The sequence below is a fragment of the Megalops cyprinoides genome, chromosome 3 (assembly GCF_013368585.1).
Source record: "Megalops cyprinoides isolate fMegCyp1 chromosome 3, fMegCyp1.pri, whole genome shotgun sequence".
NCBI lineage: Eukaryota > Metazoa > Chordata > Actinopteri > Elopiformes > Megalopidae > Megalops > Megalops cyprinoides.
The window spans coordinates 32,354,785-32,382,720 of NC_050585.1; the positions used below are offsets into that span (position 1 = coordinate 32,354,785).

A 27,936-nucleotide genomic window follows, 5' to 3' on the forward strand; every position below is an offset into this window, starting at 1 on the left:
CATTGTGTGTAGAATTTAATGAAACGTCCCAATTAGATATATAGTGAAAGAGAAATGACACAAAGTATAGCAATAACAATCATCATCATCATCGTCATCATTATCATCATCGTCTCAGGGAATTTGAACAGTACACACACCATCAGTGCTTGGTGTCCAAATGACAATTAAACTCAAATGATTAATTCTGTCTCAGATGTACTGAATGCCTTTTCAGTATCTCTGCATCAAATCTTTATGAGAGTGAATATTGGGAAGAATACCAGTGGAATGAGGAAACAAATGGAGCAAAAACATACGAGATGAAAAGTGGTAGCAAAGCAGTCTACATTTTTCCCCAATCTGAATTTGATTTTAAAAATTGTACGATGCAGGGTGCATTCATATGTCAAACATTAAACATATGCATACATATTGAAAGAATTAGCCATCAGATATTTTACTCATACATATTTGCTCCCTGTTGTCTGAGTAAACAACAGTTCTGACGAGAGTTTGCTAAATGTTTAAGGATGCACATAATAATGATTTAGAATAGGAGGTTGGCAAACAATGGATTTTTACAGAGAAGTATTCCAATGAGGTTGGCAAGAAGCATCTTTACAACAAAGGTCATATTGTGACTTGAAATAAAATATTTATTAAATCTTATGAATTAAAAATGGCCATTTGTGTGCCCTCTGCAGGATATTCCACTCAGCTCTAAAATAGAAAGATGATTTTAAAACATCAGCAGTGTGGTCTACCCAAAAATAACAGGCAAATACATATTTAACGTTCCCTTTTCTTTATTCTAAAACAGAGTTTATTGGATGTTCTGGGATATGCCAACACTCTCTTAAGCATTGAGGGAAAGTCCATATTTTATAATGGCTGTAATATTTAAAGGAACGATGGAAGATAATGAATGTTGCAAGGTATGTTGTAAGACGTCTTTGCTTTATCTAATCTAATCTCAGAGTAATTAGGCATAATTTTGTTCTATTTATGTATATTCCCTATTTTTCAATGTCATTATGTATGTATTCAAACTCTGAAATATCAAAATGTATATATTATCTCCTAAGGTTGTCTTTAAAGAGTTATGTCACCCATGGATATTAAATGCACTGTCATCGTTCCTTGACAATGATAAAAAAAAAAAAAAAATTGATTAGAATTAGTGCAAGTGATTTTCCATTCCGTTCACAATTGGACGAATGGAAGATGTGTGTGTTCTGCCGTCAGTCTGCGAACAAGAGAAATCCAGAGAAGGTGGTGTCATCGTCCTCATCAGCATAGAGTCCGTTGAATAGCTCTCCACCAATCACCTGAAGCCACACCTTGTCTCCAACCTCCAGATGCAGCACAGTGCCTCCCGCTGCCTGGTCCTCGCTGCTCTGGTAGTTGTCCATGGTGTGGATAATGCGCCTGCCGTTCCTCATCAGGGCCACCTTCACGTTGCGAGAGTAGACTGTGATGTGGTAGGTGAAGTAGTAGGCCCCCTTGATGGCGCAGCTGAACCTGCCGGACTGAGGGTCGTAGTGGCTCTGCTGGTTGTAGATGATTTTGTCGAAGCGTATCGGAGTGTTCGTGGGAGGGAGTTTGCTGTGCTCGGTCAGGCCCACGGAGAATGCGCTCTTTGGTATGACGGGCATGTCACCGGCAACTCCCTTTTCTCCTGTTTCTCCCTTTGGCCCTCTCTCCCCTCTGTATCCAATGTTGCCCTTCTGCCCTGGGAGGCCTATGTCCCCCTTAGGGCCTTGTCGTCCGGTGGGGCCCATAGGACCGGGGAAGCCTTTCTCTCCCTGAAACCCGATACTTCCTTGATGACCCTTAGGCCCTTCAGGACCTACATCACCTTTCTCCCCCTGAGGGCCAGGTAGTCCCAGCTCTCCTTTCTGTCCTTTAGGACCCACAGGCCCCACAACCCCCTGTGGGCCCAACTTCCCGGGAAATCCTCGCTCCCCATTCTCTCCTCGTCTGCCCTTGATACCTGCAGCACCTGCCAATCACAAGGTCGACATGATTACTATACGCACGTTAATGTACCCCTATTTGCTGGAGGAGAATTGAAAATTACCCACTTGCCAGTTATTTTTGTAATAAATCATATAATCAAGCAAAGGTTTGACATCAAGGTGACAATTCATGTCAAAATGTGCGCCTATCTTAACAGCAGCAATAGGTGACTAGCTAGGTACAATTTGCATATACATATATATGTAAATGTAGCAGTGAATCTTAATTGTTTTGCTTTGTTTTATTCTTTGATTTGAATGTATATTTGACCTCATTACCTTACTGCTGGTGGGTCATGGTGTTAGATGTACTGTCTGAGACACATGACTGATCAGTGTGTCTAGCCTTTGTAACATTCTCAGTCAATGTTTAACCATACCATGTTCATCCTTGATTTGAGTTTAGTCAGGGATATCTCGGGGCCCGTGTATGAAGAGAAAAAGAATCCCAAAAAGTGAAAAATGTTGACCAGAAAAGTAGTATAGTAATATATACAGTACATAAATATGTAGGAATGTTGCAAGAATACAGGACCGTCCTCCCACTGCAATCTGAAAACCAGATCAGCGGTGTACATTCACATCTGTTCTCAGGTTCCTACCTGGTTCTCCTTTGTCTCCTTTGGTGCCATCCTTTCCTGCCGGACCACATGTCCCAAGATCACCTTCCACAAAAACAGCATTGAAGTTCTTTCACTACTCATGTATTTATAGTCTTATATTCACCTTTCACAAAAGTAAATGTACTCATGTATTTGCAGTGACACACATCATTCACAAGAGCAACAATGTGTATGTTCATGCATATATAGTGCTATGCACACCATTCACAAAAGCAGCACTAAGCATGTGTACACTTGTGTTCTTGCATGTGTTCTTGTTTTCAGTGGTACACAAATGTGCTGTACATACACTGCTTATGTTTGTAGTGTTGTATATACTGTACACCTTCCACAAAAACAATCGCTTACATACACTGCTTGTATGTTATAAGGTGTTATAAACTTTCAACAACAGAAACAACTTCTGTGTTTACAATGTCACACACACTCTCATGAACAGTAGTAATGTAGCAAAGCTTTGGTGTTACCGTGGTCTCCTTTTTCGCCCTTGGCTCCGTCTCGCCCGTCCCGGCCTGGGGCCCCATTGTGGCCAGGGTCACCTGGGATTCCGGGGTGTCCACACAAACAGGTGTCCCGCTGGACTCCTTCTTGCGCTGTGTCCCCCACTGTCACGAGGACAAGGAGGAAAAGCCCTCTGACCAGCAGCATGGTCACACACACCTAATGTAACCCAAACACTGCAACAGACACACCTGCACACACTGTGATACTATAATACATACAGGCGGACTATAACACTATACCCCAAAGACACAGCTGTGTGCTCGCAGCAGTGCAGTGTGGTCACGGAACACAACCCAAGCCATGAAAACAAAACACCACAGAGGAGCTGTGCTATTGGTCATACAAGTGCAGCTCCTTGGTTACTTATTCTAACCTGACTAGTTGCACATCCACTGTTAGCTATTCGTGCTGCTCCACTTGCACTGTAACTCTCATCTGGGTGGGTAATGATCAGCCCTTCTGGTGAGGCCCCCCTAAATGTTGCACACAAATCAGATGACAGAACCTTATCATAGCTGGTTTAGCATGGTGCCTGTAAGCGGAGGAATGTTGCAGATGGTTTTGCACAATGCATCACAAAGAAAAATGTTTGAGAAGACTGGGCTTGAACTTGTAGCTTCTGTGCTGCAAAGTAATGGAATTTGAATTTTGCAATTTGGATGGCATTTTCTCAAACTGTTTACCCACTAACAATACTAGGTCTAGCCTTTTAAGGATGTCAACTAACTTTCATGTTGCATGTGTATAATGTCCTTTTCTTTTGGGCAACTCAATTCAAATTGTCTACATTTACATTCTACATCTACATTCTGAAATGCACATAAACTCTAACAGACACATTTCTGATATCTTACAAACCCATAAAACATTAAATGCTAAAAGGATTAGGAAAGGTTTCAGTTACATTATGATTTTGTTTTCCTTTCTCAACAACATCATAATAAAATGTATACTATTTTTTGTAGCATAGCTCTATAATAAACCAGTGTCAAGTTATTGTTTGATTTTACTGTCTGATTGTGGCTGGTATTGGTTGTTGGACATTGAAATGAGAAAGTGGGGTAGATGTTTCACTTAATGAATGCAAATTCATGCATCTTTCTCTCATTAACTTTTCCACATCAGTGGGCCAAAGTTATAAGATGTTTTGACCCCATAAATTAAGAATTAATTTGCATGCAAACAGCTTTATTTGAGGCTGACCTTTTCATCTTATGTTTAAATCCCCACCAAGACACACACACACACACACTCACACCCACACATGCCTTAGGTCATCCGGGTAATATTTTTATTGGTAAAAGGTAAACTTTTTATTGTATTGCTTAATTTACAAGTATCAGGGATATTGCCCTTCAAGCTTTAAAAATCTATTGTCTGTATTGACTTCATTGGGCTGAGTGAATATAAATAGTGTCAGTATAAGTCATGGCCTGTATGTTTCTTGTCAATTTCACATTAAACAGAAATAAAGCACACATAATCATTAAATCAGATTTATTATTAATATAATTATTATTATTGGTGTTGCCAAGCTGATTACCGTTGGTTTGTTCATATGTATAAACACAATTCACACTGGTAAGAAAACATATTTAGCAAGGCTAAAAAATCAAGATGAAATCAACGTGTAACAATCTGTTGGCAAATCAAGGTGCAAGTTGATTGACAAGTCATGATGTGGAAACTGCAAAAACTGGCATCATCACAATCTGTACCGCAAGCCCACAATGTAAAGAGTCTTACAGAGCTTTTCAAGAATCATTTTAATAGAGGATGTATAAGCTCATACATTCACCATTACAAGGAAACACATTTTACTATAATTACCAAAATTATTTAAAATAACAAACTGGATCATGGGCTCAACACAGTAGAATGATCATTATTACGCTTTCCATATAACACTGTAATTCCATTGGAGTCCTCCCCCAATCTGTCTCCACATGAACATACAAGTGACTGAATTTATTGATGCCATATAAGTGCCATTGATATTGAAAGGAACATAGGTGCAAGGACAAAATATCTGCAGTCTTTTTCATTCACTCAAGTAACTCCCAAACATGCTGGTTAGTGAGCGCAAATGAGGATAAACTATACTTAAATATTGTATGCTTGCTTATATTCGCAAAATTGCATCCAATAAAAGAAGGCACTAAGGAGTAATTAGTTAAACTGTACCAGTAACACTTTGTGTTTTATACACAAGACAACAACAGAAACAACAAAGCAATGTAGAAACTCTTGTGACTGAAATTATCTGTTAGAGTATAGATGTAATATAGCATGCGTAGCCTTCTGGCCAAGTTTCCATTCAATATCTCGTTTGGTTTTGAGTCACTACCAGCACTGCTACAGCACAAAACATGGCATTAAACTGGAAATAAAATTTCAATATAATTCCAGTGAAACCACACGTCAAATCCCAGGCCACCTCTTATCTCCACTCCCAGGAAACACAAACACTGTGAAAACGGAAAAGAAAATTCCTTGGGCACTGAGTAATGAAAAACCCATTTACCTGTGTTTAAGCATTGCGCCATGAAGAAAAGAAGGTGCTATGCATATCTTTAAATTAAGTGAATTTGTCATTTGGCTTTTGCTTTCAGAACATTTGATAACAGTTGAGGTTAACAGAGTTGGCAATGTCTCTACGCACAGGTTGCCAGGCTTACACAGGCAGGCTGCTTCCAATTCCTGTGATATTTAACTCTTAAACACAATATAAACATATATACATATAGAACCAAAAACTGCCACATCAGTGCCAAACACTGCCACTTTTAAGCATGCAACATGTCAATTGTCAAATATAAGATATGCTGAGGGGAAACAAATGTGAATAGTAACATTCAGTACACATCAGAACCATCTTTGTACCATAATCCAGAATACTTTCAAGTGATTAATAAAACATGTTATAAAGAGAAAGCAAACAACAAATGAACAAATAAGCACATAAATAAATAAATAAATCCATACATACATACATACATACATACTCTATAGAAAATGAAATTAACACTTGCCAAATTTTTGTACTCACTAGTGTGGGATATTCCTATCTAGGTTGCCTCTGTGTCTGACCATGCCATAATACTACGTAACAGTAGCCCCCAAAAAAAATACCAGGTAACAGAACGGGCCAGTACTTTAACAGTGCTGTAATACCAGTAACAAAATGGTGCCTATACTGTAATACACAGTAATATAATGGCCCATATATAGTAATACTGGGTAACAGAGTGGCTCGGCTCAGTACTGTGCCAGTGCTGTAATACTCGGTAACAGAATGGCCCAGTACTGTACCAGTGCTGTAATACTGAATGAGCACAGGGAGATATAGTGGGAGCACTGGGGGAATGTGGAGCTACCTGGGGTGCAGAGGAACAGAGGTGGGTTTGGGAACGAGCCTTGGCTGTGTAGTTGGTCTTGGGGAACAGTTTTACATGATCTGGCGAGGCATGCCATAGCCCGTCATGCCCGACTGAGACGCCCCGCGATTGCTGCCCATCTGCAGGCCGATCAGGCTCTGGCCCTGACGAAGCTGCTCCTCTGAAAACTCACGCCGATGACCCTGTGCTTTCCTGAATGGCACAGGTGAGACAGGGCAGGTTAATGAGTGGAACAGGACAAGTAATCACACAGGTGAAACAGGACAATGCTGTGAGAGTGCTGTCATACTGGATCAGGTGAATATAGTGAGAGCACTGGGAATATTCTGAGCTATCTCTGGTGTAAACGAATACAGGTTTGAAGGTGAGCATTGACTGAATTTACATTTCTTTACTTGGCATGTGTTTTTATCCAAAGAGACTGGAAAGGCCATTATGGCAAGCAACGTTCGTGCAGATAACAAGAGGTAACCGTAGGGAACAAAATAAGTTGGTGGTAACACAACTGAGGTTCAGGGTTACATTAATGCTGAGTTTGCATACAAGTGAACTTTGCCAGACAAAAGTGTATTAGCTATTTAGTATGAAGTGCTACAAGAGAAGGGCAAAGGTAGATGTGGACACAGGACTAATGGTCAATGACAAACTGCTGATTCACTTGTTCACTTGCTTGTTGATAAAATGGCACCAATACGAGGTGTAACAAATTGTAATATTCATATATATGACATCCCTCTTACCTGTGGAACCAGTCACGGTCGCCACGGTAGTACCCATCATCCTTTGTGAGGGCGACACTCCCCAGAGCCATCAAGGTTCTCTGCACAGCAGCCATGTCCTTCCCTATAAACAAGGAAACGTTAAAAAAAATCAAAACTAACCGTGCACCTCTTTTACTTTGGGTCATGCACTAGAGGGGACACTGAAGATACTGAAGAAGCTAGAAATGTGAACTGCTAAATTCCACCTTACTGCTAATGGGCTTCCTGAATTGCCAGTACTAGAAGTGAGCAGGTTACATTAACTCAATGCTTTATTTCTTCCTGTATACATATTTCCATGCACATTTTCATAGTAAAGAACTCCAGGAAGTTTCTGAAAGATGCAACTGAAAGTGAAGACAAAAACACATCGCTAGCAAGACACTGGTAGAGCTAGAGATCCAGGAGGACTCTTACTTTGATGCATTTTGGTATATATCTTGTCAGGTTACCAACCACCTGAAACTATACTGACAGACCATAACACAGCATTATTTCATCCTGAACTGAACCGTCCATAAATTCTAGAGACAGACACTCCAATAACAGTGTATTCACATGCTAAATCTGTTAATACAACACAAAATTACACAGCGAAAATTACAGCGAAGTTTTCAATGTTTTTTCCTATTTATGCATCCCTGTTTGGAATCTCCACTTTACATTAGGCTTATCTCACTGTGACAACCCCTGCAGTCACGCAGCAACACTGAAGTCAGACAAATGCAATCTTCCAAGTCATTTTAGTCACACAGCGCAACAGAAGTAGGCGCCAACTGGAAGATATGTGCTACTCCACTGACATCATCTGAGCAACACGCAGGTGCCTGATAAATCACAGGGTTCCTGAAAGCGGTAAGATGAAGAAGCCCTGGCTATAGCCTACCCACCCCTATCTCCTGCTAAAACACACATACGCATATCAAAGAAATGAGGTCCATGGAAACTGGAAACAGTAGTTTGGCATGTCAGACTTATCAAAATAGATGAGCTCTTTCTGCACACCTTCCCACAAGTCAACGGTTTGAAAGATGTCGGTGGAAATCACCCCGTAGGCCTCGGCTGCTTTTAGGAACTGTGAGATCTTCTCCATCTGTCTGAAAGCCATCTGTGTCTCTGGGATCTTCTTTATGGGCTCTTTGCCACGAGGATACAGACTGTTAATGAGTCTGCAGAGAAGCTGTACAGGAGAGACAGAGACTCTGTGTCAGAAACAAACACGGCTGTCCACAAAACTGCAAGTTGTACTGAATAAATAGACTGAATTGTTTGCTGCTGGGGGACAACACTACAAATGAACAGGCAGCTAGGAAATAAACTTCCTCCAGTCAGTCTGATATTCAGGCTCAATCAAAATGAAAGTCTTTGTGTGGACTTCCGGTCCTGTTATTGATCTGCCTTTTGGCAGGTCAATTGCATTTCATAAGCCGTCATAATGATCAGGCTTGAGGCTTGTACCGGAGCTGTTTCCCGATGCCTTCCCCAGGGTGCTTTCAGAGAAAGCAGCGCCGTACAGGGAGGGAACACAGGGGAGTACTTAAGACAATTTCCTGTAAGGGATGTGATTGGTTGGCTGGGTATAGGCAGCAAATCAGAATCTTGGTTTTAATGGTCCTAATTTGAAATATGGCATCTCCAACAGCACAACGATGCCCTTAACTGCCCTCAGACACTGCATTTATTTGATCCAGAGGGACCAGTCCTCCCTAACAGCTCGCAGATGCCATTTACAGCAGCAAACTGATTTCACCAGGAGGTCTCTTATCTAAGTATAGCACTAACCAAGTCCCCTAAGCTTTAGATAACTGGCACAAGCAACCTACAATGTGGCATGGTGGCTGGCATGCAAAACTGTAATAGAGGGATAAAACTGTAAAATAATTGCAGATGACATGGAAAGGATCAAAATTACAATATCAAAATTAAATCAAGAGTATATTCAATCACAGTGCCATGCTTTCTATGAAATGTTTTTGCCAGATTAGCAGAGACTGGGGGAGATTTGCTGCTACCCATTTCATAATTCAGAAATAGTTATGCATCTGGTTTCTGGGATTATTTTTGGCAGTAAACAATGTAAGATGTCAAAATTTCAAAATCTATATGTCAAAATCTGGGAAACCAGCTGCCCTTGAATGTATTCAGAAAATTACAGAATGTGTAATTTGAACAATTTCCCTGAGACTGAAAAATACATTAATATCTAATATTTAGTTTTCCGTAATTTTTAAGACACATATATAACAAGGGGCATAATACAATGATTGTAAAATAATGTAAAAAAAAAAAAAAGAAAACCAGAAAAATCACATGTATAAGATAAATCTTACCCCTTTCTCTTTGCTTATTATTCTATTGTCTTTTTTTCATGTTTTCCACCTCTTGTTTTTCTAAGGTCAGCTCTCTTTGCTGTGGGATTTTAACAACTGAACAATGTAAAATATCCTAAAACTGTAATTTACCCAGTCATTTATATCAGTTACAACACAGACATCTTATATACAATAAGGTCTGTATCAAAGTCAGTACAGACAATGAAACTCTGGTCAGTTATTCTAACAAAAAAGAGGATGATTACAAAAACAAACATGAAACAAACAGACCCCTATATCTCCTCAATTGTGTACCAATTGTCAATCAGGTGTCAATCTGATGCTGATTATAAAATGGGGGTTAGAGATAGGGTAATATACTCATAACCAGCAGTGAGGGTCTGCAGTGAGAGCTACAGGGTCATAGTGATCGGTGTGAGGTAAGAGTAAGTGTCATAGTGTCGCAATCAATACTGAGGAGCTGAGGGAAATTTGGCAGACTCATAGTATTCTTTGAAAGGTTACAGAAAGTTTAACAGTCATAGCTTCAGTTTAACAAAGTCATGGCTAGCTAGAATGGGTTAGAGTCAGGATTATGAAAGTGCTCACTGTTCCATCCATTAGCCAGTTCTGGAAGTTCTGCTTGCCAGGCTGTGGTCTCTCCACATTTCCCCCACACTGTGCAATGATCCAGTCCACCAAGCGGGCCTCCAGCTCAGGGTCGTACTTCTGATCTATCTTTTCCTGCACCTCCCGACTCAGTCCGTAACTGGGTCCTCTGTTTGCCATGGCTGCTGTACTGCTTAATATTTCTGCCCGCTCAGCTCTTCTGTCCTCCAAACCTGGAATATGATGATAGACACAACAAATTTAGATAAGGTTTGTTACAGTTGAAAACAAAAGTAAAAAAAAATGGCGTCACACCTGCGGCCTGCCAACTGAAGAAAGCATAGAAGGGCAGCATTAGATTAACTTCCTCTAAAAGGAAATTGCCATCTGAACCTCATGCTCCATAGAAAATTCATTTGCTGTGGCAGTGGCCTGATCTGTCCAGAGTGTATTTTCATATATTATGTATTCATATATTATGAAGACAGGCAGCTCTATCCAGTAAGACATAGGGCCAACGCGATCCTGTGAATGGACTGGATGTCCGTAAGTCTAATGTAGATTATTGAGATTTGTGAGAACATAACGTCGGTACAAAATAACTCTTGGAAGAGATTCCCTTATCGCCCAGACCTGCCTCTGTCGCCTGTTGCCAGCGCCAACTGAGTGTAATGGACGCTCGAACCATCTCCAGGGACCCACGCGCGTGCTGGGCAGGGTGTGGCCCTGGGCGTCCACCCCCATCGGGGTTTATCACCCCTCCTCACATCGTTTACAATTTACAATTCTAATCCTTTAAATCCAGTGTAAAATAAGATTAGAAAACGTATGCTGAAGTTACCGATTTTACGAGTTTTCTATATCCTTTACCTCCGTAGCCTACATCGTATAGGCTATGTCGTAGTTTCATTTCATCATCTAATAAGTAACATGCGTGAGAAATGTATGCATGTAGGTAAGAGGTGCCACGCACCTCATGTAAGAAAAATGAGTTGTTGTTGTTGTTGTTTTATTTTTTTTTCACTAATACTAAAAGTATGTTTTAAATGAATAAAACTGCAATGTGATTTACTCATGTCTCCACAGCATCGATGCCCTGACGTCGCAAAATGGTTTTTGCAATTCATCAGGATTCAGACATGCTTTTGCACATGATCACAAATTAAGACGTTCGACACATAAAAACCTTTTTTCATGTGCGCATATAATGCATATAATACATCGTTTAGAATAATCGGCAAGAACTGCCTTTTATTCATTTCTTCCGAATTTCGTACGCACATTCTATAATAGTACTTACGATAAAATCGTGGAGATGTGGTCTACGTCGTCTCGATGCTTTCTGTGTTCTCCACTCTGCGATGACTTGCTGAAGAGGCTGGACAGAGGCGTGTGCGTGGGCGAGGCTGCGATGGGCGATGAGCTCACTGTCCGGAGGTGGATAGCGCGACGTTTTATACGCAGGACGCAGCTCCGAGGCCCCAGACATTATTTATTCAGTAGCCTTCCCTGTCCATTTATATATAGGAGGAAGCAATTCTGATCAAGTACGTCAGGGGTGCAACCGCGCCAGAATTTGAATCTTCGACGCAGTTATCACGAGCTTTTACCTAGTAACTTTCTCCACAATATCTTCATTTTTAAGAAGTCGTCACTATGGAAAGAGTGCTAGAGAAGGGAAGGCTACAGATCCCCTTGGCCGCTATAACTATTACCCATTGCATTCAGGTTATTTATAAGGGAAATATTCTGTGCAAATACGGTATTGTTGTATTTCGTTCGGCCAGCTCTCTTCACATCCTACAGGGTGCGTGATGGATTCTGATCAATTTCCTCTTCCCCCTCCTCCTCGTGACCTGAACTCTTCTATCGTGGGTAGGAAACGCATATGTCCCAGAGGTGTATCTGGATCTAAAACATGGAAGTCTAGCCTACCCAAATGTTAAGTAAATATAGGTAAGAGTAGAATACAAGAATAAAAACAGTGCTTTAATTATCCATTTATTCATTGTCACTATCACCATGTTAATAAGCACTGTCAATCAGCAGTAGTAGGTAGTAGCAGACCCCGCTGCAAATGGAAATAACTGAATATAGGTAAATTTAGAAAAGGGAAAAGTGCCTTGTTGCAATAGTTTGTGACTTTGCTTAAAGGTGCATCAATTTATTGACGTGACTAAATCAACTATTTTCAAGTATGGTGTTGACACAAAATTACGTTTTATGAATGCAGATTTATTCTTGTTTACATGTGGAATTGCTTTATGCAAACTGGATCTAACATGTTGTTTTTCCTAACAAGCACAGCACCAATATTCCAGCAGACATCTGTGTCACGGTCTTAACTTCTACTGTCTTGCTGTGAGCCAATTACACCCACAGCATGGGAGGAGGGGGGAGGGGTTTCAGCAGTTCTCTCAGCATTCATCCATCTGTCCATCTTCAGCATTCTCAGTGTCTGTCTGTGAGTCCGTCCAGATGAGCTTGAGCATTGCGAAGCATGTCCATGTACATCTTGGCATTTTCACTGGGACACAGAGCAAGACACATATCAGTCTCTCTGTATAAACATTTAACTCTCATGTTCACATAAATCTTTACTTTAACATTAGATAGCAGATGGTGATATATGCAGAGCCTTCAGGTCAAATATTAATGAATATCTGAGTTTAGCAACATTACAGGGGTATAAATAAAGGATTTGCATATGTTTTAAATATAGGCTACATTTTCAGGTTGGGATTCATGATTATTCAGGATTCCTCATTATTTCCCACATCCCATTGTCACTGTCATTTCCTTGAATGAAACCACAATTTTCCAGATCAGTTCTTGTCATGAATGGAAGAGCATGACTAAGGGCGTCGGTTTAATGAAATATCTAAGTGATTGTTCCAGGTATCAGTGATCTCCAAATGCTCAGCTGGTGAGGCTCATGGGAGATCATTTTACAGTATCAAAATGAAAGATGTAGGTGGCACCTACATAAATATGCCATGGGTAATTAGGTTTCCAGCATGCAGGAAATGTCAAAAGGAAATGGGCTGAGGACATGACCCTAAGGGACCCTTGCTTTGACAGGTTTAGTGGAACGTTAAAAAATTAAAATCACGAGTTAAGATACTGGGTTTAATGGATGGATTTAAATCATAGGTCTGTTGGAACAAACTGGTTTTTGGGATGTTTATGATGTCTGTGGTGATAAATGCTTTAAAGACTGCTGGGAGCACAAGCAGTTATAGAGGAAATGCAGGCAGAATGAACAGTGAATTTGATCTTAGCTGCTTAAGTGCTATGTCCAGACTGAAAACCTGGCTAGACCTTCTCCAGAAGACTGGATGGGAAGTGGCAGTGTCTCAGAATGTTAGGACAAACAAGTTCACAAAGGCTGTAAGAACAGCAGGAAAGGCTGGTCTGTTGTTGATGACCATCTATGTAATGTCAATGTAACATCAACACAAAGTCTATTTAACATGTAATTTACTTTATAATATACTTTCTATAATATACTTTATATTTTAATATTTTATACTTTATAATAAATTAAATACAATTATTGTTACATCAATGTAATGTCAGTGCAACATCAATGTAGAACAGGAGGCACAAGTGAACTTGATTTTGATCTAAATGAGAGAAACAGTGTCTTTCATCACCAAAGAAAAGTGTATGCAAGGAGGAGGGGGCAAAAGTTGTGACAATATGGGTGAGAGTCCTTGTTCTGAAGTAAGGATGGCCTAATACAAGATAGTGCCAGTATTCAGCAGCAGGCTCAAAAGCTCGAGCACTCACTTGGCCACTGATCGGTCAAACATCAGGGAGCTCATGTCAATGTAATATTGAGCGTTCGCTCTGAGCATCGTCCAGTACTCATTTGCCTGTCGTGTACAAAAGGCAGAATTTAACACACAAATACACATGAACACACAAACCCACACACGTGCACAAGCACTGACCTCCATGAATCAGCATAGAGCACATAGCATAACATTAAACACAAAGACACACATACACACATACCAACTTGCACACATCCACACTAGGGAAAGCAACACACATGCATACTCACATTCACTCACATACTGAAATGAACAAAGTGTCACACAAATGCATACTCACACAAACCCATATTCTGAAATTTCAGTACTTTTTAATGTCACTAACATCTCACTCACAGTTTCACTGATTAGTGTGTTTGTCACTGATGTCTTTCTATTGTAAGAATTGGGTACCAAATGTAAAGCAGAAAAAATCTAAATGAGGATGAAATGCATTTCAATAGAAAATAATATTTATTTATGAAATCAAGATTTATTGTGGTTTAAAACTGAAGATAAGCCTACCTATAGATATAGCAGATATATTTTTATCCCACTTAAATCTGGAAAAACACTGATCTTTAACCTACATTTAGAAAAAAACGAATGAGAATTTTTCAGTGTTGTGCTTTACATTTGGCACCTGATATGCCAATGTTGTTTCCAATAAGAGTGTCTTCCAAATGAATAAATGTAAATGACTGATGTCGTACCTGCTCTTGTCTGGTGTATCCCCATTGGTTGTGCGCATGGTAGGGGTCCCAGTACCCTGTGTCCGGATACTGGGCTTGCCTTTTCAGACGGATGAATTGCTTTGCTTCCTCCTCTTTCATGAGTGGAGCTGTAAAGACTCCTGTTGAGGAAAAATACTGAAGGATCTATTTATGGATCTAAGAACACGTTGATTGCATTTCATGAATGCTACTCCTAGTTATGAAATGCATATTGGAGAGAGGAAATGATGCCCCTTCAGCAACAGTAGTATGTACTGAGGTGACGTTCATGATCTGATTTTTACACAAAACACAATACTGAAGACTTAGCCTGGAGTGGCTTCCATGAACTGTCTAGATTGATCATCCACATATCCAGAAGTGATTCCTTTTGGTGCATTGCTCCCAAATGAAACATAGTGTTTCCTATGAAGGTCCCCACTAAAGGATTTATACAGTTAATCAAATTATATCTTTTTGTAATTGTTACATTTGTCAATAAATACAGACATAGAATAAATGAACCTAACTGTGAAAGTGAGACAAACCGATACACATAAATACTACAACCATTGGAATATCACTATTGTTATGCAGCACAGTTTCACATCTTCAACAATCCTCAGCTGCCAAAATTAGACATCTCTTTAGTATTCAAATGCCTGACAATTTCTGAGTTTTCTATGACATTCAAAAAATGTTACTGCGAGATAGAATAAGGCTGATGGAAAGACTGACATCAAATGCAACAGAAGAAAATAAAGTACAGTTATGTTAGGCCCATTCTCATCAATGGTATTGCAATGTTGGTGCTTGCACTGTCCCCAGAAATGAATGACATGACAATATGCCATCTGAACAATCATGACCTATTATTTAATGAATAGAGTCACATACAATTCATTAATTTAACTATTTCCAGCAAGAAAATGTGACTGCTCAAAGTTTAAAAATTTTGAAAGGCAGCTGTGAGAAGAACATTTTACTGTGTTGTTTAAAAGGATATTTTTAGTTAAACTTAAAAATGCAGTGTGATTGAACTAACCACTTATTAATTCTGTTTCAATGCGTGTATGATTTCTTTTCATTCACTGTAGTAGGTGATCTTGGGAAATACTAAATTGGTAACAGCTGGGATCATTTTGCGTATCGCTTCCATTTTCATTTTCCTGAATGTATAACAGGAACATGAATAGGCCCATCTCTATCATCTGTATGCCTGCCTCTTATTGGACTTATTTTTCACCAGTGATACCAGAATCCTCACATCTTTCCTCACTGTGCCAATATTGTCAAATATTATGTCTATAAACAATATCTTACCACTCAGCAAAGTCAACAGCAGCGCAACTCTCTTCATGTCTGAAACCTGCAAAACAGCAGAGGGTTAACCCAGTAATTTAAACAATTTGTGTGCGTGTGTGTGTGTGTGTGTGTGTGTGTGTGCCATTTTTATCTCGTCTTGAGACTACTACAGTACTGTGTGTCTAAGTGTGTGTTATCTGAATCCGGTCTTGAGGCCACAGTGGTGTGTGCGTATGCATGTCCTGTTGCCCGATATTGCTTAGATGCCCTTTGTTTGTGGGTTTGAACGTAAAGCTAACTTATTGCCTCTCTCCGGCACATGACTCTGAAAGGTCAGCAGAGCAGTTAACAGATCCATGCGACCTTTGAGTCAAAGCTAGTTACTGCAGCAGGGAGATGATTCGGCCCAGTGAGTGCAGCGTAACGGCCAATCGTACGGGTTAATAAACAACATGCTGGTGCCTGGAACAGAGCGCCACTGTGGAATCACTGGAGGTGGGGCTGACACACCACACAAGTCTGGAAGTAAGGGAATCGTAATATGTGTCCCCACCTCAAGTATGGCTACAATTAATACACCTCTTACTATCTAACAAACATTAGTCTCTTGCTATTTTCCTGCTACTACTGTCAAAAGTTGAGTGTGTAGAAAGCAGAGGACATCTCTTTAGCATTAGTAGCAGGCAATTCATATAGCATGTCATTCACATAATTTCACCTTTCCCTCCTGATCTCTAGCACATACTCCTCATATGCTCATTGTTCTTACTATCCTAATGTGCCTTACAGTACTCCTGATTTATGCTGCCCCTTTTGAATAAATATGTCAGCTGACATCTAATTGAGGACACATATGTGAAACATGGGCCTTCACAATAAAGGTCCTCAAGAAATTGCATGGCATTATTCTCCATACATGAGAAATACTGTGCACACAGTACAATACTACTCTTCAGGAATAAAAATTGTGCAGTATCATTCCCAATTGCTTAAGAGACACTGTGCAATATTTTCCTTTAAAAAACAGCACTTTATATGCAGTTTTATTTCCCTCAAGTGAAACATTACAGTATTACTATATAGAAATGGTGCTTACAGTTATTTCCAAAAAACAAAACTGGAATTTGAATCCTGGAGAGGTAAATACAAGAAATATGAACATACAAAACTTCCTTTGGTCTAGATACTTACAATCATGACAAGCACAATTCATAGCAGTCCTCTAAAACTGAAAGAAAATGCACGACTACTTGGAAAAAAAAGCAACTTGCCTGCCCCTGGCGATGTGAGGAACGTCACTTCTGCTTGTCCAAATCTCTCCAAACTCTGAAACTGGGAGCACATGTGGTCCTTCTTCCTGATACTTTCATTTTCATCCCCTTGGATGAGTGACAGGAATGCATCGAAAGGCACACCTCTATGGCTACCTGTTATTGGACACACTTTCCATCACTAACACCGGGATCCTTTCAAAGTTTTTCCCTGTGTGCCAATATGGTCAAGTTTGGAATCTCACAGTCGGCTGCTGCAGGGAACAGAGCCTCCTTTCACTAGGAGAAATGTCTCTTTAGCACACCAACCTAAATCATAACACACTGGTAGAGTTTATGTGCCAGCAGACTTAGAAACAAGAAACAGCTTTATTACAAACTCAGGCTCAGCAGACTTTTTCCAAAAAACACATCCGTCACACAAAACCAAACAGGATGCAAAAAGGGTACACTTACAAGGGCTCAGATAAAAAGGTTTTAGTTTATTTCAAAGCATTCCATATAATCATACAACAAATAAAAAGCAGACAACATCAGTATTCCACATTATTAATGAATGAATTAATGAATAATGAAAAAATTTTAACACATGGCACACATCCACTTTCTCTTCATAACAGTTTTGGCGATACTTAACCTGAAACAAATGTGGGGCATGGAACCAGTCATTGTGTGAAATCACAGTGATACCAGAAATAGGAGAAACTGCATAATATATGTAACAGGAGAAACTGAAGCTTAGTGTCAGCTTTAGGAAAACTGAGGTCACATGAGGTGGTTCTCATATAGCTGTCTGTCCAACTCATTGTTTGCTGTGAAAGACATGTTTCCATACCTAAGTATCTAAAGATATTAAACAAGATGTGTTGCAGGGTGAAACACTGTAGATGGAGATCTGGAGTCCACAGCACTGGAAATCAGGTCTACAGTTGTCTACATTCATAAAACTGCTTCTCTGCAAGTTTGTGGCGGGCACTCACTGCTGACCTCTACTGGAGGACACTGTAGATATTTACAGGGCATCCCCCAAGTCCCATCTTAGGGGCTATCAAATTTTTACTTCGTTCAGGTTGAAAAACATACAACGACTATTATGAAAGAGTGACACTCCTCAAGTAAATGTGGTCTGATCTTTTAAGCCTTGTGTGTTCAATAAACGCCCATGTATTTGTGTAGTGATCATCTTTACAGCTGGTGCACAAATCACACTCAGACACGTGCAGTAACTATAACCATTCTCCAGTGTACAAAAGAATAATCATAGCAGAAAACATCCAAGAACCACTGTGACATAAGGACAGAGACTGACAGACCATTAAAGTGACAAAATAAAATATTGTGATCAGGTGGTTGATTGTAATACATATTTACATCTGTAAGAGATTTTGAAAAAACAAAGACAATAACAGTTTCTGGCACAGCGTAAGTCTGTAACATTATATAATGCCAATCACAGCACCAATTGGACCATGTGGTTTAGCTCAACTCTACTGTGCAACTCTACTGTGCTAGAGTGCATTTAAGGTAACCACATGGGATACTGTATAAAAAAAGCTTAACAGAGTACAAAAGTAGCATGTGACAAAGAAAAGCACTGGATGCACACGGTTATAATCCGAAAATAAAAAAACCTCTGGACGTATGAAAATGACTCATGATAAAGCTGCTGTGGGGTAGTGTCATCACAGAGCAGCTGTGAGAATGCTTCTTTACAGAGGGCTGCCATGCCACTGCTTCATCTGAAAGAGGAGCTGCTGCAAGAACACTTTACAAAGAGCAGGTGTGAGAATGTGCCATTCCCGAGCCTATAGATCAGACAGGTGTAAAATTCACTGCTGTGGGCTGTTGTGACACTTACTATCAAGAGTTGCTGTTAAAAAAATAAAAGGTAGCTGTGCAAGTGCTTCATTACAGAGATCCGTTGCAATGGTTCACTACAGAGAGCAGTTGTGTAAATGCTTCATTACAGAGAGCTGCTGTAATAATGCTTCAAGACAGACAGCAGCTGTGTGAATGCTTCAGTATACAGCTGTTGTAATAATGCTTCATTACAAAATGCAGCTAGACCTATGCTTCATTACAGAAAGAAGTTGTGCCAATGATTCACTACAGAGAATCTGTGTACAAGAGCTGTTGCAATGATGCTTCATTACAAAGGGCTGCAAATGTTTCTTTACAGAAATGTAGTGTGAAGATATTACATGTTGTGAACATATATGAACACCACAGTGCTCTCCACATGAGAGACACAAACTCTGGGATACAAATTGTTTTATTGGGTTCATCAGCATTGTGACACTATGTGAAGTGGTAAAAAAGGCACAGGAATTATGCAACCTGGTGTTTATCTGGAAAAGGTCTCCAGCAGGATATGTACTTTGTCAAACAGATATAGCAGCATTCCCAAAGGTATACCATCTCAACACTGAACAAAGTAAACTGTAAAAAAAAAAAAACAAAAAAAGAAAATCACTCACAGGGCCCGTAATATTTCAGATAAGTTTCTTTTCTCTCAGCCTGCTGGCTCATGCTGCTCCTCACTCATATTTGCACACTGGGGTCGAACCGGCCATGGGGAGGAAGACTACGGTCATCTGAGGACAGGAGACGTGGGGGTGGAGGGGGGGGTCACCAAGTCATGCACGGCCCCACCCACTCACGCTAGCGTGGTCAGCTTGTCTATGAGGTCATCGATGGTGTAGACCATAAGCTTGATGTCGTCCTTCTCCGCCATGCGGTGCTGTCCGTGCTTGCGCAAGATGACGTCCACGTCTGTGCTGAGCACGCGGTCCGCAACCTGCATGGAGATGTGCCAGGGTATGTCCTCGTCCTTCAGGCCGTGGATGAGGCGCACGGGGCAGGTCACTGGGATGGGACACTGCAGGACGCAGTGGTTCTCGGCCTCCTGCAGGAACGTCGTGCTGAGTGTGTAGGAGCCTTCCTCGTTGTGCTTGGTGGCCACCGTCCACTCCCCTTTCTCTTCGATCTCCTTCCTCGCCTTCAGCACAAAGGCAACGTTAAACGCTGCACTCAAAGTCATGCAGTGACACTCATAGCCACACAGTTACAATCACAGCCATACAGTCACACTCACAGTTATCTGGTTGCACTCACAGCTGTCTGGTCACAATCACAGCCAGTCAGTCACCCTCACACCCTCAATGTTACCCTCATACACAGACACTCGGGGTCACATTTCACAGTCATGCAAGAGACAAACTGTACGATTGTAGTAAAAGATTTGGAAACTCTAATCAAAGTGAACTAGACAAACCTGGTCTTTCAGTTTGACAGAGTTGATGAAATGTGGTCATCAACATTGGCAGCAGTACTGTACAAACATACTACTTTACCTCTAAAGGAAGGGACTTGTAGGCTGTGACAAAGTGATCAGCGGCAGTAGCAATGCCAACCAGGGCTGCAGTCTTCTCTGGACGAGCAATGGCTGCCAGGAGCATGAGCCAGCCACCCATACTGGAGCCAACCAGGATCTGTACCAGAGGATTACGAGAAGCCACTGATTTCTCTGCTTTATTGGATAAGTTGCAATGACACATATATGCAGATGTCCACCACACCAGCGTTCTTTCCAGCAAAGTAAACATACATTAGATTCACAAAATTACAAACACGAAATGCAAAAATCAGCCAGATTCATGACTATTCTTTAGAAATTCATCACTGCCTGAGTGCACTGAGTTAGCAAACACTCAGTATTAAAAACATCCAGTAAGAGGATGTGTTCCCCATTGCATGATCATTAACTGGCATAGAAGTGCACAGCTGCCCATCCAGGGTAACTTCGCTTTAGGAGACTACCCTAACAGGTCCCACTGAAGTGTGCATTGGCTGTAACTATACCTCCCATGACTGCTCAGTCTCCAACCTGTACTACCGAATGACTTCTTCTTCTATGAATGATAATCAGCATTTTATTTGGAAAAAATAATACTATATTATCCCACCAGAACAACTGCCATATTAGTAACTACTGATATTACTAACAATGTATTTACACTGCAAATCTAATCTACATTATTAATTAGAATAGAGGAGAAATGCTGACACCTAGTGGACAGTCAAAAAATTACCTTTCAGTTCTCAGGACTTCCCTGATTTCCTTCCTCCCTGTTAACCAAAAATACCTTCAGGTTGAACTTTGGTTCAGAAGCTCTAGAAGTATCATTAAATACATAAAATGGCAGTAACAGTAAATACTACAAGCATCCTAAATGCATCACTCAAAATTATTCTGAAGTGACGGAGGCAAGCTATTTCTGTTTACCTGTGAATTACTGTCTGTATGATGAAAAATATCCCTACACTTAGAATTGGCATTAATTAGACATAGAAAATGCCAAATACTACAGACTGTACTTATACAGTACTGCTGAGTCTCATACACTGCACATTATCTCAATTCTCTCACAAGGCTTTGTGAACTGATTTAAATAAATAAGCACTGAACAATTAACTTTTGCTCTGAAGCAGGCCATTTTTATCATCATAGGACTTAAAACAGTATATCATCAAAGTTATACACTATTTATTTAAGTAAACATCACATGTGTCAGCAAATCAACTTGGAGCTTGGCTTCTGAGTGGAAATTGGAGGAGCCAAACACACTCCACACTCTCGCAAAACCGCAGAGCACTATCAAGTTCACTTTAAGCGGAAGTGATAACGTGTGAAAAAACTGTGGAACCTGCCAGGTATAATTACAAATTCATCACTGTACACAATACATTGTATGATTACTTCATAACACACCCAGTGGCTCAGATGGCTGGCAACCTGGTATAGTTACATATTCACTGCACAGTGTTCAATTTAGTGAATCTACACCGGGCGAAATGTCCTATGTAAAATGTAATTTGGTTATAAAGATGGAAAAGGTTAGCAAGCAAACAACACAGCACACTCTGGAATGGCCCTTTCCTTCAAGTGCATTGAGTAGTTCAATGCTTAAATCTAACCTCAAAAAAGAGATGGATCCATCTGAATATTTCTGTCTTACAATGCTGAAATTACAGCAGACAAAAATGCACACAAGCAGTAGTTTGGCATGAAAAGAAGACATAGAAAACCTGTTTAAAACCTGTCTATAATTTCCATCTCTGATTCATTTGTAAAACAGACGTGTAACTGATATGCAGCTTTGATCACTGTTATTTGTTGCATATGCAAGCCATACATCTAACCATATGAATAAATTTAGATCTAATTTAATCAAACTGTATAAATTTGTGAAGAGAAACATCCAGAGTTCCTCAAAAACAAAAAGCAGTCCCTGTAATTACTCTTACTGCCAAATGAAAAAGTCTGTACGTCTCCCATCAAAATATTTTGCCATTATAGTTAACTTATGCACAGCTTTTAATTTTTTCTATTACATATCCAAGTAAATTTCATGGCCTACAGTAAATGATATCTGCACCCTTCGATGTAAATCTGCAACAACAAGTATTCATCAATAAGTATTATGATTACATTTCCTCCTGTCACTTAACCATGCTAACGGGTGACTAAAAACACTGCCGAATAAGTCTCTCACTGTCCACACATGCAACTGGTTTAATTGCATACGCCACTCACTTGCCATAAACATTACTCAGTTTTGTATCAGTCTCACTCACTGGTCCAGCTCAACCCTCCCAGCTCTGCACCAGAGTCACAAGTTCATACCATTTTCCCAGGCAAGCTTGCTACCCGGCTAAGCAGCAGCACAAATACCTCCTACTGAGGCAATGACAGCTGAAGGAAATTGGACCACTTTTTACAGCCATTTACATTTTTGAGCGACTTGGTCATAACACAGTTAAAAGGAATTTGCAAAAATGTATGAAAGCTTTGCACTTTGGAAATGCTGAAGACCGCATTAATTGTACCTGCACAACACAACTTACCTCCATGTTATTTTTTTCAAATTCGATGTGAAGTCCATTGATGCCCACAGTATTTTCACCACTGGAAGATAGAATTGTCATTGGACTGCAGTAATTCTCCTTGTCTTTTAACTATAAAATGTGCCGGGTGCTTCCTCGAGCTTTTAGCTGACTTTCCTGCGACCACAATGCCAGCTTTTAAAATGTAAAGCAAACAACTGCAGATTGTGCCAAAGTGAAAAAGATTAGAATCAATGTTGCAAAACTGCAGAGCCTTGTAGGTTGAGGTGATGGCAGAGCTTGGACCACCGTGCTGTAATGTAACAGCCTTGATATTCATGGCATTTATTTGGACTAATGGGTTTACTATTCTGAAACGCCATTACATGTTTTCAGTTACTCTCCAACCCTGCTGACCTTTCAACAATCAACAATTAGATAATATGTTTGTGGCGAACATGGAATTCATCCTCACATTCAACAGCACACAGGGAGGATTTCTTAGCCTTTCAAGCAGAAAGCATAGTCCCAGGACAAGCTCACCTGTGGTCCATCCACAAGTTCGTCCAACACAAACAGAACATCTCTTTTCCAGCTGCCGACTGTGCACTCTGCCCCCACGCCCTCCGATGCCCCACATCCTGTGTAATCAAACCTAACAAACAACACGTACATCACCGTCACCACACTGGAACTCTATACATCAGCCCGCACAGGATAATGCATGACAATGGGCCCCCATTTAGCAATGCATCAGAAGTACGAAACTACTAATAAACATATCTGCAGTCACACTTCAGTTACTATGAATATTATTTACACAAACAATTTGTTTCTTTCATATGCTGTTTCTGGCTCAGACAAGTGTGACTTAATAACTGACAGAACTCATTCAAGGTGTCCTACCTTAGGTAAGAGTGGCCCAAGGATCTGCAGAACTCCTCCAGGGCCTCTGCTTTCTGCCCGCCCATGTTGGAGGCAAACCCTGGGAGGAAGACCACCCCCGGGCTCTTCCCCTTCACCTTCCTATAGGCCAGCTTTGGCAGGTCGGGTCGTGATGCATACTGAACTGTTGACTTCTGTCTGATTCCTGTTAAAATGAAAAGAAACAAAAATTTGAGTGTAACACACATATACAAACTTTGAGGAAAATGCAAGATACAAAAAGATACAAAAACATTACACCTTGACAAACATCTTTGTTCAATCTGTACAGCATTAAGAAATTATGGAGGACTAGACAGTGTAGTATAACTGTATTAATAAAGGGGACTACACTCATCTAGTGTATAGTGAAGTCACCATACATCATGGGGTTTCCTTTGTCATTACACAAGGCCAGGTATAGTTCCTGGCCAAAACAATTTACAGTCTCCATTCTGAAATTCCACAGCTTTTCTCTAACAAGAGTCAGTTCAGTGTGATTTCACTCTTACAAACAGCTGACACTTAAAGGTGGTCTTACAAATGAACGGATAAATTGCATTTTATGTTTTTCAAAACGTTTTTCTTGCACTGAATGAGAAGATGTCTTAGAAAGAAAGACGTGACCACAGCTAAATTGCCACCTTTCTCATAACAAAGCACAGAATCTCTTTCGGTGATCTTCAGCAGACTATCCTAAAACGAAAAGTTGTAACCTCTAAGTTAACTGAAACTATGAACGCTGGTGGTAAGACTTGAGAAAGCTGCATTTCACAAAGCACGTTTCTTTTCGATACCATGTCGACTGGCATCCAGGCAATGTAAGCATCGAGTTCTAAACTGCACTTATTCTCGTATTATTTTATGTATTTTATGCGGTTGGTACACCGGCAATATAAGATAATTAATGCAAGACATAACGTTCACAAAATCCAAAACGTGCTTTTCTCGCATCATTCGCAAATGCACTCTGACGTGTAACGCTAATGTTATTGCATTACCTGCATGTAGTGCGAGCTTATATTGCTTATAAGCAAATTGCTTCGTCCTCAAGATGATCTTGTAAACAGCGTCAGTACATAATAAGACTATCCCAAAGTTCATGACCACTAGCTACGTATGTAGTTGCTTATTATAACGTCATCGATAATAATAAACAAAGTGCCCTGGATCACTGCTTTATAATCCTCCTCTAGTTAACCTAGCGCTCATGCTGAGTGAGTGGCGCTGCCCAAAAATGTAACGTATCAACTTGGTATATCTTTCATTTTAGCTCAACGGGTAACATAGGCTATCTATCCAGCTAGATATGTCAGCCACAGAGCCAGAAGGATAGCTAGCTAGCTATCAAGGACTGTCAGGGTCTTTCGTGTCCCCTGGCCCCGCCCAGGTGAGAACTGGTGTCCTTTGATATAGCCGTCACCCTTCCAAAACACATTCAGTGCTGCCTAACTAGCTGGCCAACAAGGGTAACGTCCAAGTATTATGCGTTTCTGCTTTTACAACACAGAATGCACTTAAAAGACACAAGCTAGGGGGCAAGGACGCTACACAAGGACATAAACAGCTCACCACTTATTAATACACTGTTAAGATGGTTTCCTGGTGAAAGGAGAGAAAGTGGATAACTAACTAGCGTTAGTGTGTCAAAGTTCATCATTACGATTGCGAAATAGCTGTATTACATCACATTTATCTTAGCAAGGTAGGTCCCTGTCGACCTCGTCCTGCAGAGGTATCTTTTCGACCGAATAGCTGGCGAAATTAACTATCCAGTATAACGTTAGCGCGCTATCATCGACAGCTAGCTACCATTAACTCACGGTTGTCTAAAAGCTAACTAACAGAAAGCAAACAGCTAGCTGACCACCAAGTATTTACCAAGGAGACTGGCACTAAGGACAAGATAGCGAGTAGCTAGCTAGTCATCAATAATGCTAGGTACAATCTTTACCATCGGTACCCCAATATACAGGTCAGTTTATCCATTTGGCTAGGATGTCACTATGCAACATAATATAAAACACACATTCAAGCAACGGCGTTTTTCACGTCTTAAGTGACAACGGTCACCCTGCCGTCAGCTGACAGTAGCTAGACGCTAGCAGCGCTGCCAGGGCCTTCTTCGATCTCTTTGTCATCTATACTCACACTTTAGTAACATTGGCTAATAAGCAGTAACCGTCATGGGGCGTTTGTGGTGACCACTGTTTCAGTTAAGGGTACTGACCTCCCAGACATTTGGGTGAAAGAGCAGCGGTCCCTCTGGGTCCTATTTTCAAAATAACTTTCCCGCAACTCCTCAGGACACTGGCCGCCATACTGTTACGCCACCACTCTGCAGCTAAAACATTGGACTGCGGTTCACCTTTCCATTTCCGGTTTCCTTGACAGGAAAAAAAAAAAAAAAAAAAACACAGACGGATGTGTCCTTCACGTCCATTTCGGAATGCGGAACCACAGAGGGACTTGTTCATGTTCTGTTCGAGGAACAACCGTTTGGAACATGTTTTACTTACATAAATGACAAAGATTAAATATACGTACGTTTTTAATGCATCGTTACACAAGTTGCTCCTTGTTTACTTTTCATATTAATACCACGCATGACAAATGTAAAAATAAACAAAGCAAAGATACGTGTAATAGTTTCTCCCTGTAAGATTTTACCCGTTCAGCAGTTTTTGGATCTTAACAGCAAATATGGAAGATGTCTCATTTATATTGTCTCACCAAGAAAATTCAAGGATCCTCCACAATATTTAATAGAATTTACTGTGTTATACGCATCTTGAAGACATTCTTATAGAATGTGTTCGTGTAGAATAACCGACTGAAGAAGCCATTTTTATTTGCCTGCATATTTGTGCAAAAATATTGCTGTTAAGAATGTTTTTAAAATTAGTTTAAAAAAAGTAACAAACAACAAACACGTTAAAACGAAAAGAATTTTCCATTCCAGCCTGCCAAATCACACCAAGCCATCTTAACCCACTCCTATCCATACATTAGTTTAAATATTCACATTCTGACATTTGTGGCACAGAGGCATTGTGTCTGCAAATGTGTTGGTTTCAGGAGTACCACAGGTATTAAACACTATAAACAGAAGGTTTCCAAATGTTGATACCATTCTCAAGATACAGTGAATTCCACATCCAGTGAAGTTAAAGTTATTTCTTCCATCAATACAATGAAATTCATTAAGCCAAATATGTGTGGAATTGGAAAATAATTTAAATATAACCATTTTCTGTATTCATGGCATTTTACAAATGTAGTTTATTGGCCAATTTAAGAACTAAAAAGAAAGTCCATGAAAAATTCCAGTTCAAGTTCTTTTTGAGTTTACCCCAAAATCGATCAACTACGAGGGCACATTCCCTCAGAGCTCTCACCCTTAAAGACTGTGTCCACATCTCCATTTTTTGCTCACTTGTTCTAAGCATTTCCCTTCAAAATGGCACAAGTAACACGGTCAAGTCAGAATAACTAATACTTATAATTCATATTAGATTTGGTAAACTTCGGGATTCATAGTTAAATTGCCACTCCAATGTCAACATTCTGGTGTTCTCCATTTTTTCCATAATTAACCTTGTTTTTGATTCCCTCTGAAAAACATAGCGTTTAACATACCATGACAATGTCCACTGCAAAATGATCATTCACATTACATTTGTGGTAGCACAATTGACAGCTATGTTGCCTTTTTAGTTAAAAATGCCTTCAAATTGCATCTACGGCTGTTGCCTTTTAGGTAGTTGTGCATTATACTGTATTATACTGTATTACACTTGCATGCAGTAATT

At 40.2% G+C, this 27,936-nt stretch overlaps 3 protein-coding genes across 4 annotated transcripts; all 3 read right to left on the bottom strand.

Moving 5' to 3' along the window:
• Positions 1-213: 213 nt before the first annotated feature.
• On the bottom strand, positions 214-10,791 carry LOC118774466 (complement C1q and tumor necrosis factor-related protein 9A-like). The gene is given in 9 exon segments (XM_036523808.1): positions 214-233; positions 1,190-1,984; positions 2,603-2,665; positions 3,091-3,228; positions 6,599-6,717; positions 7,266-7,368; positions 8,292-8,466; positions 10,208-10,440; positions 10,713-10,791. Coding segments are annotated over 9 exon segments (1,725 nt in total).
• Positions 6,187-11,665, bottom strand: tagln3b (transgelin 3b). The gene is made up of 5 exons (XM_036523962.1): positions 11,508-11,665; positions 10,208-10,440; positions 8,292-8,466; positions 7,266-7,368; positions 6,187-6,717 (listed from the first exon to the last, which is right to left on the bottom strand). Exons 2-5 carry the CDS (start codon positions 10,385-10,387, stop codon positions 6,576-6,578), a joined length of 600 nt encoding a protein of 199 aa, XP_036379855.1. The 5' UTR covers positions 10,388-10,440; positions 11,508-11,665; the 3' UTR covers positions 6,187-6,575.
• A 7,531-nt stretch (positions 11,666-19,196) lies between these two features.
• Positions 19,197-26,480, bottom strand: abhd10a (abhydrolase domain containing 10, depalmitoylase a). 2 transcript variants are annotated; one of them, XM_036525236.1, is made up of 5 exons: positions 26,355-26,480; positions 24,107-24,290; positions 23,744-23,855; positions 20,668-20,805; positions 19,197-20,312 (listed from the first exon to the last, which is right to left on the bottom strand). In XM_036525236.1, the coding sequence occupies exons 1-5, from the start codon at positions 26,443-26,445 to the stop codon at positions 19,971-19,973; spliced, it is 867 nt and encodes a 288-aa protein (XP_036381129.1). In that variant the 5' UTR covers positions 26,446-26,480; the 3' UTR covers positions 19,197-19,970. The 2 variants fall into 2 exon arrangements, with proteins under 2 accessions (XP_036381129.1, XP_036381128.1); XM_036525235.1 differs by lacking the exon at positions 26,355-26,480 and adding an exon at positions 25,126-25,471.
• Between the last annotated feature and the right edge of the window lie 1,456 nt (positions 26,481-27,936).

Excerpts from the sequence above, each read along its gene's own strand:
- abhd10a (XM_036525235.1), bottom strand. The coding sequence starts at position 25,228 with ATGAACTTTGGGATAGTCTTATTATGTACTGACGCTGTTTACAAGATC. Across the intron at positions 23,856-24,106 it reads TTGGGCCACTCTTACCTAAG|GTTTGATTACACAGGATGTG; the intron begins GTAGGACACCTT and ends GTTGTTTGTTAG. Across the intron at positions 20,806-23,743 it reads AACTTGTGGATGGACCACAG|ATCCTGGTTGGCTCCAGTAT; the intron begins GTGAGCTTGTCC and ends CCTCTGGTACAG.
- tagln3b (XM_036523962.1), bottom strand. The coding sequence starts at position 10,387 with ATGGCAAACAGAGGACCCAGTTACGGACTGAGTCGGGAGGTGCAGGAA. Across the intron at positions 8,467-10,207 it reads ACTGGCTAATGGATGGAACA|CTTCTCTGCAGACTCATTAA; the intron begins GTGAGCACTTTC and ends TCTCCTGTACAG. Across the intron at positions 6,718-7,265 it reads GACCGTGACTGGTTCCACAG|GAAAGCACAGGGTCATCGGC; the intron begins GTAAGAGGGATG and ends TGTGCCATTCAG.